Genomic DNA, 17,773 nt, shown 5'->3' with positions numbered 1-17,773 from the left:
TATGGCAAATCCATAAGCGGCCCCCTAAAGTTGGCTTCACTTTTCATTTTGGCACTTTTACTTCGACCTTTTTCATTTTGACACTCCAATTCATCCTCTCATGTGCCACTTAAACACAAAACGCTGACTTGTCATATTGTGTGATTTACCTTTCCGCTTTCTCCTTCTTCCATCTCCACTACCGATTCCGCCACCAACACCACAACACCACTTTTTCCACAGAAGAAAAAGTTATGGTTGTTTGGTGTGTCCTTATTTTTTTTATTCTTCAAAAGGCCTTCTACAAACCCTTGTGAAGGAGGCAAGTACCAGAAAATAGAGGCAACATTTGAGAGTGTATGCTTCCAAAGCCGTGCACTTCTGCAATTTTGCCGCCAACACTACCACTACCAATTCCGCCGCCAACACCAGTTTCTGCTTCCTCCACTATCAATTCCGCCGCCAACACCACCAGTGCACTTCTGCAATTTACACTTTCAAAGCCGTCAACAGCAACAAAGACCCATAGATTTGCCGTCAAATACTCCGTAAAATCTCCATCCTTCGCCAGAAGAATTCTCCTTACATCATCAAGAGTTAAACTGATTTTTGGTTAACTCTTATGCGAGCAAAATTATATGGGTGCAAATTAATTAGAGCTTTGTAGTGAGTTATTCGTTTGGTTAAAGACTTAAACTCATTTTAATATTATACTAGCTTTTAATGCTATTAAAGTCAATGAAGATTTTAGTTGTGAGAGCTCTGGTGATTGTGGGAAAATGATGATGGAACCAGATGGTGGGGTGGGCGGAGAAGATGACGGAGAGGCTGATTGAAAATAGTTCTTTTCCTTTTCTTTTTTTGCTCAAAATTCATTTTGAAATTATTTGGTAACAAAAGTCACATGTCATCGTTCCATTGGTTACTTTGCCATATAAGGTGCGTGTGAATTACACTTTCTTCGTATTTTTGATTGATGAGCATTTTGTGTTTAAGTGGCACATGAGAGTATGAGTTGGAGTGTCAAAATGAAAAAGGTCAAAATAAAAGTGCCAAAATAAAAAATGAAGCCAACTTCTTATGAGTTTAGCCAAAAGTTATTAACCAATTCAGACAAGGTACACGCGTAACGAGAGTACCACGAGACTAGTATATAAAAATATAGGATGAAGTAGTAACTAATATGCATTTCAATATTCATTTATCAGTCAACCGTTGTAAATTATATACTGTATGATTTGGTGTAAACTTTTAGGAGTAACTTTTCTCTCTTCTAAATTCACTAGATTCTCATTACTGCGCAAAAGGTCATCTCCGAAACCCGAGCTTCGAATACCCAAATTTTTTCCAGAAAAAAAACCTAATTTATTCTCTATTGCAATATAATTTTTTTTAGAAAATTGAAAAAGAAATATCAGTCATTTCAGTGAATTAGGGTTATAATTCGATCCTAGAGCTCTTACTACTGAAGAATTTATGAGTTTTCCATCATCTGAAAGAGTACAAAATGGAAATTACCAGTGAGAGAAGAAGAACCCGATCTCAAGCGGCTGCTATTCTAGTGGAGCTAAAATCCATCAATGTTCAGTCCAAAAAAGGACCCAAAGTATATGAAAAAGATGGTGTGAAAAATTCTGGAAAAAGGAAGCGTCGAAAGGGTAGTAATGTCAGGAGAAAAAAGAAGGGAAAACATGTACAAGTTGACTCTGATGATGATGAAGACTATGTGTTTGATAAAAGTCCCAAAAGGAGAAAGCTGGATTATGGACGCAAGGGGAAGAGTTCCAGCTCGGATTTGAAGGTACTTTCCGTTTTTCTTTCGTTTTTTAATTACTCTTCCCGCTCCATTGTTATGGGATGTTGTTTGAATGGACATGGAGTCAGAGGCATTTGTACAAACTATAAGTTAATTATGTCGTTAAAGGTAGAATGAGAAATTTAAAGTTGAATTATTTCTAAATATAAACAGTCATTCTTTGTGGGATATACTAAAAAGGAAAGAGTGTTTGGGACGGAGGCATTAATATATAATGTATATTATGTGTATACAGCTCTATGTTTGTGCATATACATAGTATATGATGTATATGTGTAGTATACTGTGTATATATATTGTACTAGCATTTGATGTGTGTATATATATGTATGTTATGTGTATTACGGTGTATATGATGTGTGTGTGTGTTTGCGTGTATAGTAGATGATGTACAAACAAACGGAATACAAACGGTATATATGTACTTTTTTATTGTACAGTATATTTGACAACTTTCTTGTGTGTTAACAGTATAGTTGTATCATTGTTATGTAGATTTGGGATTTTTATGTTCAACCGAGAAAGCATTTCACAGCAAGAATTGGGGCACACACTAATGTTGATGTTGTTAAATTGTTGAATGCGAAGTTGGATGATAGGCAGATTCAGATGTTCAGACAAACATGCTTCGGGCATTTTCTTGATTTGCCCGAGGTATTGGTTCAGCCTCAATTGGTACACTCGCTATTGCTGAGGGAGGTGGTTCACGAGAGAGAGGATGAGTTGTGCATTTCAGTGAATGATGTCAGGCTGCGTTTTGGGCTTGTTGAGTTTGGGATTATCACCGGGTTAAAGTGTACGGGTGATGCTGATATGTGCCTTGATTTCGACGGAACGAATCGGTTGTTCGATACGTACTTTTCTGAACTTACCAGTGTACCTAAGCAATCCTTAATTGACTGCTTCCTTAATAAGAGATGGAAATCCGATGAGGATGCAGTCAACATTGCTGTCCTATATTTCATACACACATTCTTGTTCTCCAATCTGAATCGTAAATATATCACGAGGGCTGACTTTGGGCTCGTTGAGAGCGGTGCATATCAAACGTACCCTTGGGGAAAAGTTGTCTTTAAAGCCACACTGGAGTCTATTAAGGGTAGGTTGCTTGGGAAGCCCTCGATGTACAGGCTTCGTGGATTACCATTGGCATTCCAATGTTGGTTTTACGAGTGCTGCCCTTATGTTAATAAGAAGATTGCTTTCCGGGTTGATGACAAAGTGCCCCGCATACTTAGTTGGAAAGTTACGAAGCAGCCAAACCTCAAGGAGTTGTCGAATGGGATCTTCATGCAGAGGCGGGATCAGGTAACTGGGAAGCACTGTCTTTTTTTATAGTGTGTTAACATATACACTTGATATTCCATTAACATACACACTAATGTAGGATATATTTTGCACTTTAAAAGTGTATATTAATGGTATTATTCTAGTATATTATATTGTAATATGTTGCTATACATGTAAAACCATTACTATACCATCTTAGAATGGTATATCTGTGGTGTATTTATAGTTTATTAGACATTATTAATTATGAATCGACGTACGTTTATTCTCTTCTCATGCTAATGTTTTTTATGTAGTTGATTCTGAGGAATATTTCTCCAACAGCATTTGAGCAAACAACACTGAATTTGCCTGAATCATTTGAAAACGAAAGGGATAATGAGGTGGCATCTGTTGATGGTGCTGAAGTTCATCTTAGTGATGACGACTTTAGCGGTCCGCCGCCTCAAACAAGTAGGAAGCAGCCTAAAACTAAACCTGATCATCCCTTGAACAATGATGACTGGAGCACCGAGTTAAAAAGACTGAGAGATGGACAGTTGGAGTTGAAGAGTGAGATTCAGATGGTACGGCCACTTGAGCTATTTTAGTTCAACATTTGAATTTTTATACACAACAGTTTTTTAACTTTGTTTTTTTCCCTTTCACTAGCTCAACAAGGAGGTTGCATCACTCAAGGACTGCATGATAGCATCCTTTGCAGATGCTTTTAAAGCCATCAAGTCTCTGTCGAAGAAACAAAGAGAAAAGACTGCTTCCGAGGTAATGCACAATGTAGGGGTTCCTTTGAATTTTTTTTTGGTAAATAATTTTTTATTAATTACCAAGTAATCTTTGTACAGCTCAAACAAAACAAAAAAACCAGCACTAAAGCTGGGCATCATATCTAGCACTACTGTACCCCGTAAACAACAACAACATCATAAAGCATTTACTAGGCTAACTAAGGGTAAAAATTTAAGCTTTCCAGTTTTTTAGCCAATCGAGCCCACAAAGAACCTCTGCAGAATATCTCTGGAACAATTTGTCTGATAACTTGCTCCTCTTGCCTTCGCTTATTCTGAAATATCCTCATGTTTCGCTCTTGCCATATATGATATACACATCCAGCTATAGCCATTCTGAATACCTCTGCTCTAGCGCTCCTACCCCTCTCATTTACTTCCATCCATGCCATTTCATGCTGCCAGCTCATAGCCTTTCTTGTCAAACCTTGCCATTGTAATAATCTGTTCCATATTCCACTTGAGTACACACAGCTGAAAAATAAATGGTCAATAGTCTCATTAGCAACATTACACAGAGGACATACCAGTGTATCAGTCACACCCCAGCTAGCCAGCCTGTCCCTTGTGCTTAGCCTCCTATGAGCTGCCAGGTTAAGTATAAAAATCCATCTTGGTGCACCATAGTTATTACAAATCAACTTTCTCCATGGAACTTTTTGATGGACTCCCCTCATCTTCTGGTATATAGCTTTGATAGAGAAAGACCTCATCCTTTGTAGCTCACTTGTGTGTGCTATTTCAGTATATACCTGAAAATAATGATGTATTTTCATTTCTCATTTTGAACAGCTTGATGGAGAAAATGGCCACCATGACAGACACGGCGAAAGCGATTCTAGTGACTTTAGTAATAGTGAAGACAATGGTTGTGAAGGTCAAGAGCATGGCAAGGACTCTATGGGCGACAAGGACAATAGCGAGAAAGGGAATGAAGTAGCTTTGGGCGATGGTGAGGGTCGGGAGACAGTTAGAGAGCCTGTGGAGGAGGGTGAAAGGATGGACGTATCTGCGTCTCAGATTCTTCCAGATACATTTGAGGTGTCAGATCACATTACACCGGAACAAAGTCATCCGACACCAGTTCTTGAGTCACCATATGTGAACCAAGGCGACACTGGTGTTGAAGGTTCTTCCGAGAAGTCCATTTTAAAAGGAGAGAACCCTTTAGAGAGCAAAATTGTTGATAATGTTGATTATAGTTTGTTGTCTGAGTTTGATAAGTGGGTTGACGAAGGGATGAAGAAAGAAAGCAAGTAAGATGACTGTTTCAGTGCTTGCTACCTATGAAGCATCGAGAGAGAGGAATGAGACCGGTTCAGTTTAGCAGTTTTACATTGAGCAAATAGCATTTCGTGTTGAGCTCAAACAACATCTTCCCAAATTCTGCGTTTTCCTTTTCTTCTTCTTCTTCTTCTTCTTCTGTGTTCTTATTTATGAATCTTTTATCGCTATTGATGCTGTTAAGAACCTTCTTTGCTTTATCGTAGGAAGAAAAGGTCGGAGAACTGTATTATGTTAATGAACCCGCGTTCTTGATTTTGGCATAATAGCAGAGCTAACATTTCCCTTCCCGACAAAGATTCTGCCAAATTTAAGGTTTAGAAACAAGAGACTAAATTCATTTGTGAATAAAGTACAGTTTAGATTGTAGTTTTTATTTTCTCTGCATACTTTAAGCCTTGTAATGTTGCTTCTTATACATTGCAATTGAGAAATCTTTATTTTCTTTTATATTTTCCCCTCATATGTACCTTCATATTTCAACAAAAATGATAACAAAAAAAAAAAACCAAAGATGGAAGGATTGGATATCTGCATTTTCTAGTTTCTAAAGGTGAACGGATGCTTCTGAACTTCGATTACTTTATTCTATTATCATATTTCAGAACTTAAAACAATCTTTAACGTACTGAAGAATTGAGAGAGAAATGATGGCTATGTGTGAGACAAGGATCACTGGAAACTTTTTAGATTTAATTATTACAACTCTGTAAATTACTGATAATCCATTAGTTCTTTCTCTTTTCCTGACCACAGTGGTGTTCGGACCAGCTTGCAGCACCTCAACTAAAATCTACCGGGTACCTGCTACCTCCCGCCAGCTTAGGTATCGAGCAACTTTGATGTTACCTCCATTAGTTAAGAGAGCTAATTTGAATGTCAATAACCCAAATCCAAATTTAATGTAAATTCACCTGTAGAAATTCTAAACACCAATTGCACTGAAAGCATCTGCTGAACAAACACCATAGATACCAGATAGGGAAAAACTTACCAGCACCTGAAATTCATACCAAGTGAATACATACATGACATGAAATTCATATTCTCACTTTATTTTTCCACTAATCATGGTAAACTAATGCATTTTTGGTAAATACGAGATGAGAGATTCACGTCGAGGTACTGCAGAAAAAAAAACAGCAAAATCCGATCCAGTTTATCGTAATCTAAGTTTTTTCCAGATAGATACATTGGAAAAGAGTGTGTAAAAGGGAAAATGGAAGGAACCAGTTAATAAAGTATGCTCATACAAAAAGGATTTCCAGAGAAATACTGGTGGTCTCACCGTCTAAGGCTCTAAGCATTCTACTTTGAATGCATGAAAATAAACAAATATCCATAATAGGTTCGAGCCCTGCGCCAAGCAAACTAACTCTGGTATTTATGCGGAGAAGTATAGAGGGGCGACTCCATTATCCCCAAGTTTTGAAGGCTGTGATTGACCCAAAGGGTCGGCTCCAGACAGATTTCTCGATCATAGATCCTCCCACTAGCAGCTCAATCAGTCTCTAACCTTGCAATATAATTGTCGTAGTATTTTGCAGCTTGTTCCAAATCCCCAAGCTCAGTATAACAATCAGCTATTGCTCCATAAGCTTCTGTGTTCCCCGACTCCTCTCCATGTCTTGCCGATATTTCAAGAACCATAGAGTGGTATTTTATAGCTTCCCGGTACTTCCCCTGCCGTTGTAAAGATGCCCCTGGAAAATCCAACATAAAACTGTGACGCTCGTACATAGAGGTGGCAAAATAGTTAAGAAAACAGTTATCCACCCATATTATCCATCAAAAAATGGATTGGATAATGAACCATTTAAAAACGGGTCGAATATGGATAAAGAACCATATTATCCACTTAGAAAATGGTTAACCAAATGGATAACCAATGAATAACTAATGTGTTTAACTTTTACATTTGTAAAGCCTCAAATTGGAGTTCTTCAAGTTTGGAAGACTAGGAATTCTTTCATAAGTGATCATATTTAAGAAGCCATGGATAATATGGATATTCATATTATCCGCCGGATAAACCCGTTTTTTATCCGTCTCAAATACGGGTCGAGTTGGATAATTTATCCGTTTTTTAAATTATCCGTTTTGACCAGCTCATATTCGACCCGACCGGCCCATTTGACACCCCTACTCGTACATCATGATAAAAGAGAGAATGAGCATCATTGCGTATATGGTCATGTTTGTATGTGTAAATAAATTCTCCCTCTCTCTCTACCATAAGGAACAAGAATTACTGGAGTCTTAAATCCAACTTATTAGAAGTGAGATTCAGAGTTGTCAAAAGTGATAAGCGCAGAAAGCACCAAAGAAATAACTATAATTAAGCGGAATGAATGAAGTAAAAATGACATTAACAACAATAACTACTACGTGTCAGTCACAAACAAATAAAAATGACATCAATCAAGTTTAAAACCATTTAAAATTTCTCATTAAGATGAAAAGCTTTAGTTTTATGTTTTTTAAAAGCAAGTTTTCGTATCCTAAAATTTTTAATTTCCTTAACCACCAAAAGCTCATTTGTATCATAGTAAGAGCGCAACTTGGGATGTGTGGGTTAGGCGCACGTCACGCGTTCGAACCCTAGCGCATACAGAAGCCTGATATTTAAGTGGCGAAGGGTGAAGGGGTGGTCCCATTGTCTTCCGAGTTTCGAAATGTGTGCCACGGGCCCTTGGGGATTTCTCCTTTATAAAAAAAGTTGATTTGTGATGTTATTTTGACAATAATGTATCAGCTTACCGCTATAATTATTGTCTATCACTGTCTTTTTAAAAGACGGAGCCCATGGGTAAATAGGCGCACGCCATAGCACCCTAGCGCCTATACCAAGGTGTCACTCAAGCGACGTGAAGCGCACAACCTGGCTTATAATACCTTAGTGCCTAGACCAAACCAAAAGTATCACTTAAGTGAGGCAACACACACAACCTGGGTTTAAGTGCAATAAAGAAATTGAAGGTTTAGACAGAACAAGAAGATGGACGTACCTAAGCCCCGAGCTGCTTTCTTTTCCTTCAAAGGTTCTTTTAAATTCTGTGCAAGGTCAAGAGCAGCTTTAAACTCCAATTGCGCCTTTTCTGGTGCTTGGTTTCTAAGAAATTTCTTCCCATTTTTCAAGCGAGATATTAATTCCTGTTTTCTTGGATCGACAATTACTTCACTTTCTGCAACCCTGCCACCAACAGGAGCATAACTTAAGTTAGGTGCATAGGACTCAATTTTGGCTTGCCTTCTTAGAGCAGCATTGATTTGGCGGAGCTGTTCATTCAACCGCTGCAATTCCCTTTTTCGTTGACGTGCAAGTAGTCCTGCAAAATACAAATGTAGAAAACGTGTGGAATACGCAGACAACTAAAAAAATCCAAAACCAGGGAATCACAAAATAGGAACAAGGAAAACCATGCTCCGGCTAAGGCAGGATGTAAACATATACTTAATGTGTAAAACTGTCATTATCCGAATCACGGAGAAAAACCATAGGAAAAAACAGTACTCCCTTTGTCCCAATTTATGTGTCATACTTCCCTTTGTCCACGAGTGCAACTATCAAGGAGTAGATTCATTAGATAATACTTTTACCAATAAATGGAACATTTCCTAAAACATTTCTAACTAACCACTACTCTTGGACCACTTCGAAATCACTTCATTAATATATACTACCAGTTCAGATAGGCAGTGTTTGATGGAAGAGAAATATTTTTCGTTTTCCTTTTCAATGAAAAAATCCAATTTCCAGTTTCTTTTTTCAGTTTTGTTTATGAGGCTTTGTTTCTAGATGCCGAAGGAAATGTCAACTCGTCTCCAGTACATCATTCCCCCTATAGGGAGCAACAAAATAAGCTCAATTTTCTCTAGTAAAACCCACTGTTATGTCCTTCAATTTGCAGTTCAGCATATACTACCATTGAATGTTGTAATATCACTCATCTAAAAGCCTTTATCGGTTATAATATGAAAGAATACAACACCGTAATTGAGAAGGAATAGATAAGTGAACTGTTAATGTACAGGTTACAAGGTGATGTAGAGATGATGTAGATGATGTTGGGAATCTGAGAATGTGACATTTATGAGTGGAGATAGAGAGATCAGCAAAATTAGATAAAGGATACACAAAGGAGATCTCATTCGAGTCCTCCAGTAGCTGTCATTTTTTGCACATAGATAAATATGATGTTACCGTTCGCAGAATAGGCTGAAGATCATGATAATTGGCAACTGCAACAGACAACCTTTCAAAATCTTATACTTCATGTCAAAATTAAACAGCGGTTATAGCACCTATGCAATTGTCTGTTCTGTTAAGTGTTAGATACTCAAAGTTTCATCCCGTAGGCGCATTCCTCTTTTATTTTTAATATTTGTACATAATAAATGAACTTTTTAATACAAATATACTGTTTGAGAAAAAGGTATTGGGTTTGGCCGAACCATAACCAGGCTTCTAGCTCCACCCCTAGGCTCATGGGCACTACACATTTTTAATCACCTTACCTCCAACAGTGGCCCCAATAAGCGCAACAAGCAGCAGTAACGGCATATTCATATTGAAGAGAGAATTTTCAGCTTCACATGTTTCTGCCAACGCTTCTAAGGGTGAAATCATCATCAAAGCATTAGCCACAATTACTGTTGCTGCTGGCTGCCTAAACTGCAAGATTTCCTGCCAGTTGAAGTTCAACAGGAAGAGAAGCCAGAAAGTGCGATCAACAAGTAGTTTTTTTTCTTTCATATTTATCGGATTGAGAATCAACAGACTGAATAAAGCTGGAGCATACGTTTACATTTTCCAAAACACGAGACTATTTTACGGGTTTTTTCTTATGAAACACTTCAAGAAACTAAACTTATTGAGTCTTTATATTCTCAAATATAGTATAAGTACATTGGTGCAGAGCAAGCAACAGAAAGTTTCACTTGTTACAGCTGATGCAATGATGAGTGTCATACTAATGTTTGGACGGAATCTTATTAAACAGTCTGATACAAAATCTGCTAAAGACCAATGCAACTCTTACAGCAGATACTATTCAACAAGTAAATCATTAGAATCATTATGTAGACATTAACATAGAGAAATTACTGTGACAACAACAACAAAAAATTTATGTACACTGATAGTCTAAACAAAGAATTTCAACACTCTCAGCCTAATTTAACCTTTTGCAGCAGATATCATGCTTTATTTTCTAGATTGCTAATTTCACTTATTATGGACAGTACAAATAGTTATCTTTATGGTGATCCGATGGTGAAAAAAATTCTACTACCCCATCAATTTTTACACTATCAGTCTAATTTAGCCTGTTGCAGCAGGTTGTCTGCTTTATTTTCGAACTAATTCCACTTATTACGGACAGTTACATGTTAGTTATCTTTATTGAAATATGATATTATAAAAATTCTGTTATACTGTCAGTATATATAAGTTAAAATGTTACTAATATAATAAGTTAAGTTAACAGCTTGTTTGGATGGTTGTTACGTATCGTTTCATAATGTATCGTATCGTATTGTGTTGTATCGTTTGATGAATACAATGTTTGGATGGATTGTGTCGTTTTGGCGTCGTTTCACGGTATCACGCACCTGTGATACGATGAACAAACTTGCAATATTATAAAGAAAAATTATGACACGGTATATAAAAAGGTAGGGTAAATGATAAAATATTAACAATAATGAAGGGTGAGATTGAGAGAAAAACACAAGGAAACGACGCGACCACACCATATCGGTCGTTACATAAAGTGGCACATTTCATCGTTACATAACAACGGATTTAACGATACGATACAATAAAATTTAAGTAACAATCAAAACAAACATTGTATTTAAAGTAACAATACGATACGATACGATAGGTAACAACCATCCAAACAAGCTGTTAACGTCCTAAACTCTGTATTCAGTCAAACACCGTTATATATAAAATAGGAAAGAAATGGCAGCTGCTCTTATTAACAAAAATGGCCATGATCACGACAAAAATAGAGAAAAAACAGCAATTTTGCAGCAGACCCAAGAAGTAAAAACTAGAAATAAACAAAACCCAGAAGCCAAAAACCTTCAGTTATGTCACCTTGAAATCAATGCAGATGCATTTAGGAGTTTTCTTGGGGTTTTTCTGTATAAGTTTCTTTAACAGAGCTTCTTCTCTCCATTTGAGAGGGGGATTTTTGGGTGAGATAAAGAAGGAATGTGAGATAAAGAAGCTTTCTTGCTTCATCATCATTGCCATTTTCTTCATTACAATATGCTTCTGTTTGGATGATTTTTGTCTCGAAAAAATCAAGATAACATTGTACTAGTATGTTTTGCCTTATTCTTTTACTTTTACCGAGAATAAGGATGCACACAATACTATGTTTAACAGCCACTAATAAAATGACTTACCAACAAGGTAGTGGTGCAAAATAAGTAGTCCCTCCGGTCCAAAATAAGTGATTTTTTGGATGTTTTTATACAGATTAATAAATTCATCTTTTAGCATTAATTAGCAATGGAATTGACCATATTAACCTTTACTATCTCACATAAACACTCCTAACACATATTCCAACACTATTTACTCCAAGGACAATGTAGGAAAAAAATAATTAATTCATTCTTGAAATCTGGAAAAATCACTTATTTTGGACCACAAGAAAAAGCCAAAAAATCACTTATTTTGGACCAGAGGGAGTATATTGTTATTTGTTAATCAGGTGTTTCGGGTTTGATCTTTAGGTATAAAGTCATCATTTTTGTTATGGAATATTTAGATATGCATAATTCGAATTTTGTCGGCTTTTAATGCGAGTATTGGACACCGGGTGAAAAATAAAAAACTGTCTTGAAACTTTGCAATTTGATAAATGAATTTTTTTAATAATGGTAGGTTAGCTTTCGTGTACCTTGATCAATTTCTATAACACTGGTCATCAAAGTTGTGGACAAATAGGAAGAAATCAACCGCTAGTATTTCTGTCACCGCTGTAATTTGAACTTGAGACTATTATCCCGTACTTCAGTAATATGAGTTTAACTTGTATATACTATTTTTTTTAATCATATTTTACCTAAAAGAAAAATAAAAATAATTATTCACAAATTGAGATTAATAACAAAAAAATAAGATAATTTATTTGCTACAACAAAAATTCTCCAATCTATCTTTAGGTCCAAGTTCGAGTGATTTGGAGGGTAGTTTATTTGCTACGACAGAAATTCTCCAATCTGTCTTCAGGTCCAAGTTAGAGTGACTTGGAGGGTAGTGAAAACTCCTCTTGGTTGAGTATGTTATGCCGAGGAAGAAGCAAACCCGAAAATAAAGAAGACAAAGAACATCAAATTCTAACATGAAAAATCCTTCAAATCGAAGATAAAAACTACGGGATCACAAAGACCCAAAATCCTCTACTATAACAATAAGTGGATTACAAAAGTTCTCCAAATTGGTTACACAACAAGTGCCAAACACGAAGCAATAATAGCAACAAGAAATGAATTAAAGAAAGAGAAGTCACAAAAACGAAGTTGTTGTTCGGGCCTCGAAATAGGATACTACGGACCTCTAAATTCAATCTTCGCCATTCAAATCAAAGACCAAGATGTTACGAACACTCAGTCAATTTTTAGCTCGATCTAACGGTTAACGAATCGGAAAACGTGATATGAAGTTGATTGGTCGGAACAAAATCTACTGCAAAACAAATACTTTTTTTCTCTCTTCTCTCTTGATGAAAGCTCTCTCAAAAACCACTCTTACGTGCTTAAGTCTTTCAAAGACTTGTACCAATGAGCATAGAATAATTCTCCAAGGTTGCTCTATTTATAAATGAGTAGTTCTTTCGCTTAAAGACAAAACCAACTCTAAATATGAATAAAAACCGAATTTCAAATAGGAACGGAAACCAAAAGAGAATTGGATTAGGCTATTGGGTCTTGGCTGGACAACATGGGCATGGGCCCAACAAACTCTCCCTTTAGCCAAGGCGCCAAGTATGTCTTCAAGTAGAGGATCTATTGACATGCTTTATGCCTGCCAATTTTCTGCAAAACGTATGCTTATCTACAACCACCGCTTTTGTCAGCATATTCAAAGGATTTTTATCAATGTGTATCTTTTCAACCTCAAATAATTTCTCTTCCACAACCATTCTTATCCAATGCTATTTTCTATTTATATGTTTGGTCTTAGAATGAAAAGTGAAGTTCTTGGTGATACATATAGCACTCTAATTATCACAAAATAAGATGTAACTTGGCTGCTCAAAGCCACGATCATTAATAAACTCCTTCGTCCATAACAGTTCTTTGGTACCTTCTGTGACAGCAATATATTTGGCTTCCGTGGTGGATCGAGTTATGCACTTCTGTAGTCTAGATTGCCGAGAAATAGCAAAGTGATCAAATAACCAGAAGTGGGTCTTAAATTATCAAGATTGCCTTATAAATCAGAGTATGTTTAATAAACAAGTTCACGTTTGCGATTGCCAAAGCACAACTTCAAATCTGCAGTACCTTTCAGATGCTTTAATATCCATTTTATTGCTTCCCAATATTCATTTCCAGGATTAGAAAGGAATCTACTAACAGTACCAACAACATATGCAATATCTTGTGTAGTGCAAACCATAGCACACATCAAACTACCAACAACAGAAGAGTAAGGAATATGTGGCATCTCATTTTTCTCTTTATCGGTAGATAGGCCCTGACTAATACTCAACTTAAAGTGTTTATCAAGATGAGTACTAACCGCTTTTGTATCTATCACATTGAACCTCTGAGTACCTTCTCATTATATTGTTCTTGGGACAAAAATAACTCTTTTCTGTCTCTGTGTTGGTGGATTTGAATGCCCAAGATTTTCTTTGATAGCCCCAAGTCCTTCATCGCAAATAATTTATTGCTTCTTAAGACTTGCCAACAATAAGCATATCATTCACATAAAGCAATAAGATAATAAAATCATCATCAGAGAACTTCAGGAAGAATACACAGTGGTATGAAGAAATTTTCTTGTACCCTTATTTTTCTATGACAGATTCAAACTTCAAATACCATTGTCTTGGAGCTTGTTTCAATCCATAGAGGCTATTTTTTAATTTTCCGACATAGTTTTCTTTTCCCTTAGTTACAAAACCCTCAGGTTGATTCATATAAATCTCCTCATCTAAATCACCATGAAGAAATGCAGTCTTTACATCCATCTGCTCAACCTCTAATCTAGACTGGTGGCTAACCCTAGAACCGCACGAATAGTAGACATCTTCATAATAGGGGAGAAAATTTCATCAAAGTCAACTCCCTTCTTCTGGCAATAACCTTTAACAACTAACCTCGCCTTGTACCTAGGAGCAGAGGTATAGTTATCTTGCTTTACTCTGAATATCCATTTGTTTGATAAAACTCTTTTGCCTTTTGGTAATTTCACTAACTCATATGTGCCATTATCATGGAGTGACTTCATCTCATCTTCTATGGCTTATATCCACTGATCTTTGTGAGTATCTTGTATGGCTTCATTATAGCTCTCAGGTTCTCCCATGTCAGTCAAAGTACATACTCATAAGGAGGATAACACCTGAATTTTTGCTTCTCCCTTGTAGATCTTCTATGAGAGGTTTCAGGAGCATTTGAAGCAGTTACATGAGTAGGAATTGTTTGTTGATCAACCACAACTTCATCAATGGGAGCATCCATAATATCTGTACCATGATAATCTGATAGAATATAAGGGTCCACCAAACTCTATAGAGAACCAGGTTCTCTATCAGGTTCAACAGTACACACACACAAAACACTAAATAAATGACAAGAGGAATTTTACGTGGAAAATTCCCAGCTCAACGGGATAAAAAAACCACGACCTACCCTTGTAAGATTTCAACTTCACTACTGAGCAGCTTTTAGATTACAACCTATGCAACCTAGGAATTAACCTCTTAATCCCTCACTAACTTGTAACACACCTATTACAAGTCACTTTGTAATAACTCTATTATAATTAATAACTCTATTACAAAGACTTTACAACATGACTAACTCTAGCCAAGACTCAAACACACAGGTTTAAGGTTTACAAAGAGGTTCCTACAGAATACTTCTAAACAAGCTAAGTAGGAAATACAAGTGAAGAACTATTACAAAGTTACAACTCAACTAAGGACATAAAATGACTTGATATAGGAACTGGTCCGTAGTTGCTTTGTTCTTTGTTCTTGAAGCACTTGAAACTTTCTTGCTGGATAGTCACGTGAGTGAGCTTGAGTGAAATCTCTAAGTGTTCAAGAGAATGTGTTTTACCTCCCTTGATGTTAATAATACATTTATGACCTCACATACAATGATGTAAGCAAGGTAGGTAAAAAGCCTTCCACGAAAAGTTAACTGCTGCACTGTTCATGTACAGTAGCGTGTGCAGGCAGCAACTTTCCAGCTGGAGAGTTGACTTCGTACAGTCTCCTCGGGAACTGGTTGGGACCTGTTCCCTCAGCTGTTCCTTCCACTCTGAAGAGTTGAATCATATCCCACGCTGGATTCCAAACTGGAACTTTGTGATCTTAAGGTCTTGTAAATGTGTAACAGGTTCCTTATCTGGTTCTGGATAGTAAGTTTGTTAGATCATCAAAACATAAAGTAAAGTACATATGACCAAAGTACTTGTAACCTATCAATTTTCCCCTTTTTGATGATGACAAACTCATAATTGAAAATCCTAGAAAGAGCCACATAGAACCAGACTGCGAACTAGAAAGACCTTAAGTTTCCCCCTGAATCTCTACATTGGAAACTTGACACTGAGGAGACATTTTTTAGGGGACACTGGAGGAAGGGGGCTTGGAAGAGGAAGCAAGGGTTTGGAGGACAAGATCCATGCGAGCACTCGCGGACATTTGCTCATTGAGTAGTCTTTCTTTTAGGTCCTCCACCTATTTCCTGAGCTCAGCTTTATCCTTTGTTAGGCGTGCAACTTTTGTGCCATGAGAACTACTAGAACCAGGTGCCTCTTGTAACTGACTGAGCTGACTCTCAAGAATTGCATTCCTAGCCTTCAACTTTCGGATCTCCTCTGTGGAACTATTCTGAGCATTTATCAGTTGAGAGATAGTGGAAGTGCTTCCAACTCCTCCGACTTTGTCAATACACTCACGCTCCTTAAGAGTAGTTTTTGAAAAGGATTGATTTTTAGTGCCCACTTTGGCCTGTCCCAGAGGTACTTTGAAGAACTCAAAGACCTTTGTGAGAAGAAAACCATAAGGTATTCCAGGATTCCCATCCTTAAGATTTTCTACCTTCTGCATATGCTCAATCATTATGCCAGGCAAATTGATGGTAGTAAAATTATCCAAGGCTTCCATAAGGAACATGTCAGCTTTGGATGCAACAGATCTTTTCTCAGCGCGGGGAAGCAACACTTTGTTAACCATCTTAAAAAGCAACTGATATACTTGAAGGAGTGCCTTCTTATGCCCCTGTTCCCCATGCTGTATTGCCTTGTCCTTGACAATGGCATTTTTAAAGTTTGATGTGCAAGGCACCCTGAACAGATGACAGTCCTTCGGCAGGAACACCCAGAATTGACCCCAATAAGGTAGAGTCCATCACTATGTCCACCCCATTTATCAACACACAAATTTGATCACCCCCTACCGTGAAGAGGTTGGTATAGAAACTCAATACCTCCTCCTCACTTTCCACCAATTGTCTCATCCCAGCAAGTTCTAACATGTCAGAGGCAAATGTGCGGCCCCACAACACTTTCTGATTTGTCAACCTACTTTTCTCAGAACTCAGAGACTCATTAACTTATGCTTTCTTGATAGAACCAGGTTCCTCATCATCATCCATTTTTCTATTTACGGACTTGGGAACAGACTTTCCTTTCTCCACTGATTTTTTATGCATATGTTCACCAAATTTTTCCACTTCTTCATTATCAGACTTGTCACCACTCTCTTTCACTGTCTTGTCACCAGAATTTTTTACCAACTTTTCACTAGAAGCAGCATCAACAATCTTGAAAGTACTTTCAGCATTTGTAGAAGGGTGCCTAATAGATTGAGAGTGAGAGTGCTTCTGCTTTGAAGACTTGTGGATTAAGGAACTAGGTTCCTCTTCTGCTTCCTCATCAATATTTACCACAGGGACGACCTTTTCATGCACAACTTTTCCATCCTTAACCAGCTTTCTCTTCCTCTTGCTCCTTTGACTCTTCTTGAGAGCAGACTCCTGATAACTAGGGATTATGATGCATTTTACACTCTTTCTTACTTGAGTTTTGATTAGAAATGTGTACAAAATAGTTCCAAAGGCTTACGTGTTGTACTTGATTGCAGGGTTTGATCAACAAGGTGACAATTTGTCAAAACCAGCTCAAAAAGGAGTGAAACATGCACAAGTACCAAGAACAAGTCCAAGCTCAGCAAAACAGGACCAATACGGATGCACTCCATTCTGTGCGGTCCGTAAAGGAGAGATTCAGAGAATGCTCAATTTCAGGCAGCCAAGTGATGCGGCCGCACTCCATTCTGTGCGGTCCGCATTGACTTCATTGCGGCCGCACTCGATTCTGTGCGGTCCGCAAAGCTAAACTTCAGAGAGCTGT

General features: G+C 37.3%; 2 protein-coding genes across 2 annotated transcripts; one reads left to right on the top strand and one right to left on the bottom strand.

Moving 5' to 3' along the window:
* On the top strand, window positions 1,177-5,530 carry LOC109235589. The gene is made up of 5 exons (XM_019401756.1): window positions 1,177-1,780; window positions 2,291-3,103; window positions 3,382-3,651; window positions 3,737-3,847; window positions 4,663-5,530. The coding sequence occupies exons 1-5, from the start codon at window positions 1,487-1,489 to the stop codon at window positions 5,128-5,130; spliced, it is 1,956 nt and encodes a 651-aa protein (XP_019257301.1). The 5' UTR covers window positions 1,177-1,486; the 3' UTR covers window positions 5,131-5,530.
* Window positions 6,229-11,522, bottom strand: LOC109235588 (protein FLUORESCENT IN BLUE LIGHT, chloroplastic-like). Its single transcript, XM_019401755.1, has 4 exons — window positions 11,261-11,522; window positions 9,673-9,841; window positions 8,163-8,483; window positions 6,229-6,857 (listed from the first exon to the last, which is right to left on the bottom strand). Exons 1-4 carry the CDS (start codon window positions 11,426-11,428, stop codon window positions 6,655-6,657), a joined length of 861 nt encoding a protein of 286 aa, XP_019257300.1. The 5' UTR covers window positions 11,429-11,522; the 3' UTR covers window positions 6,229-6,654.

This window comes from Nicotiana attenuata, chromosome 12, assembly GCF_001879085.1.
Source record: "Nicotiana attenuata strain UT chromosome 12, NIATTr2, whole genome shotgun sequence".
In the NCBI taxonomy this organism is placed as follows: domain Eukaryota; kingdom Viridiplantae; phylum Streptophyta; class Magnoliopsida; order Solanales; family Solanaceae; genus Nicotiana; species Nicotiana attenuata.
The sequence above is the reverse complement of the archived record's forward strand: the minus strand, read 5'-3'. Positions and strand labels throughout refer to the sequence as shown.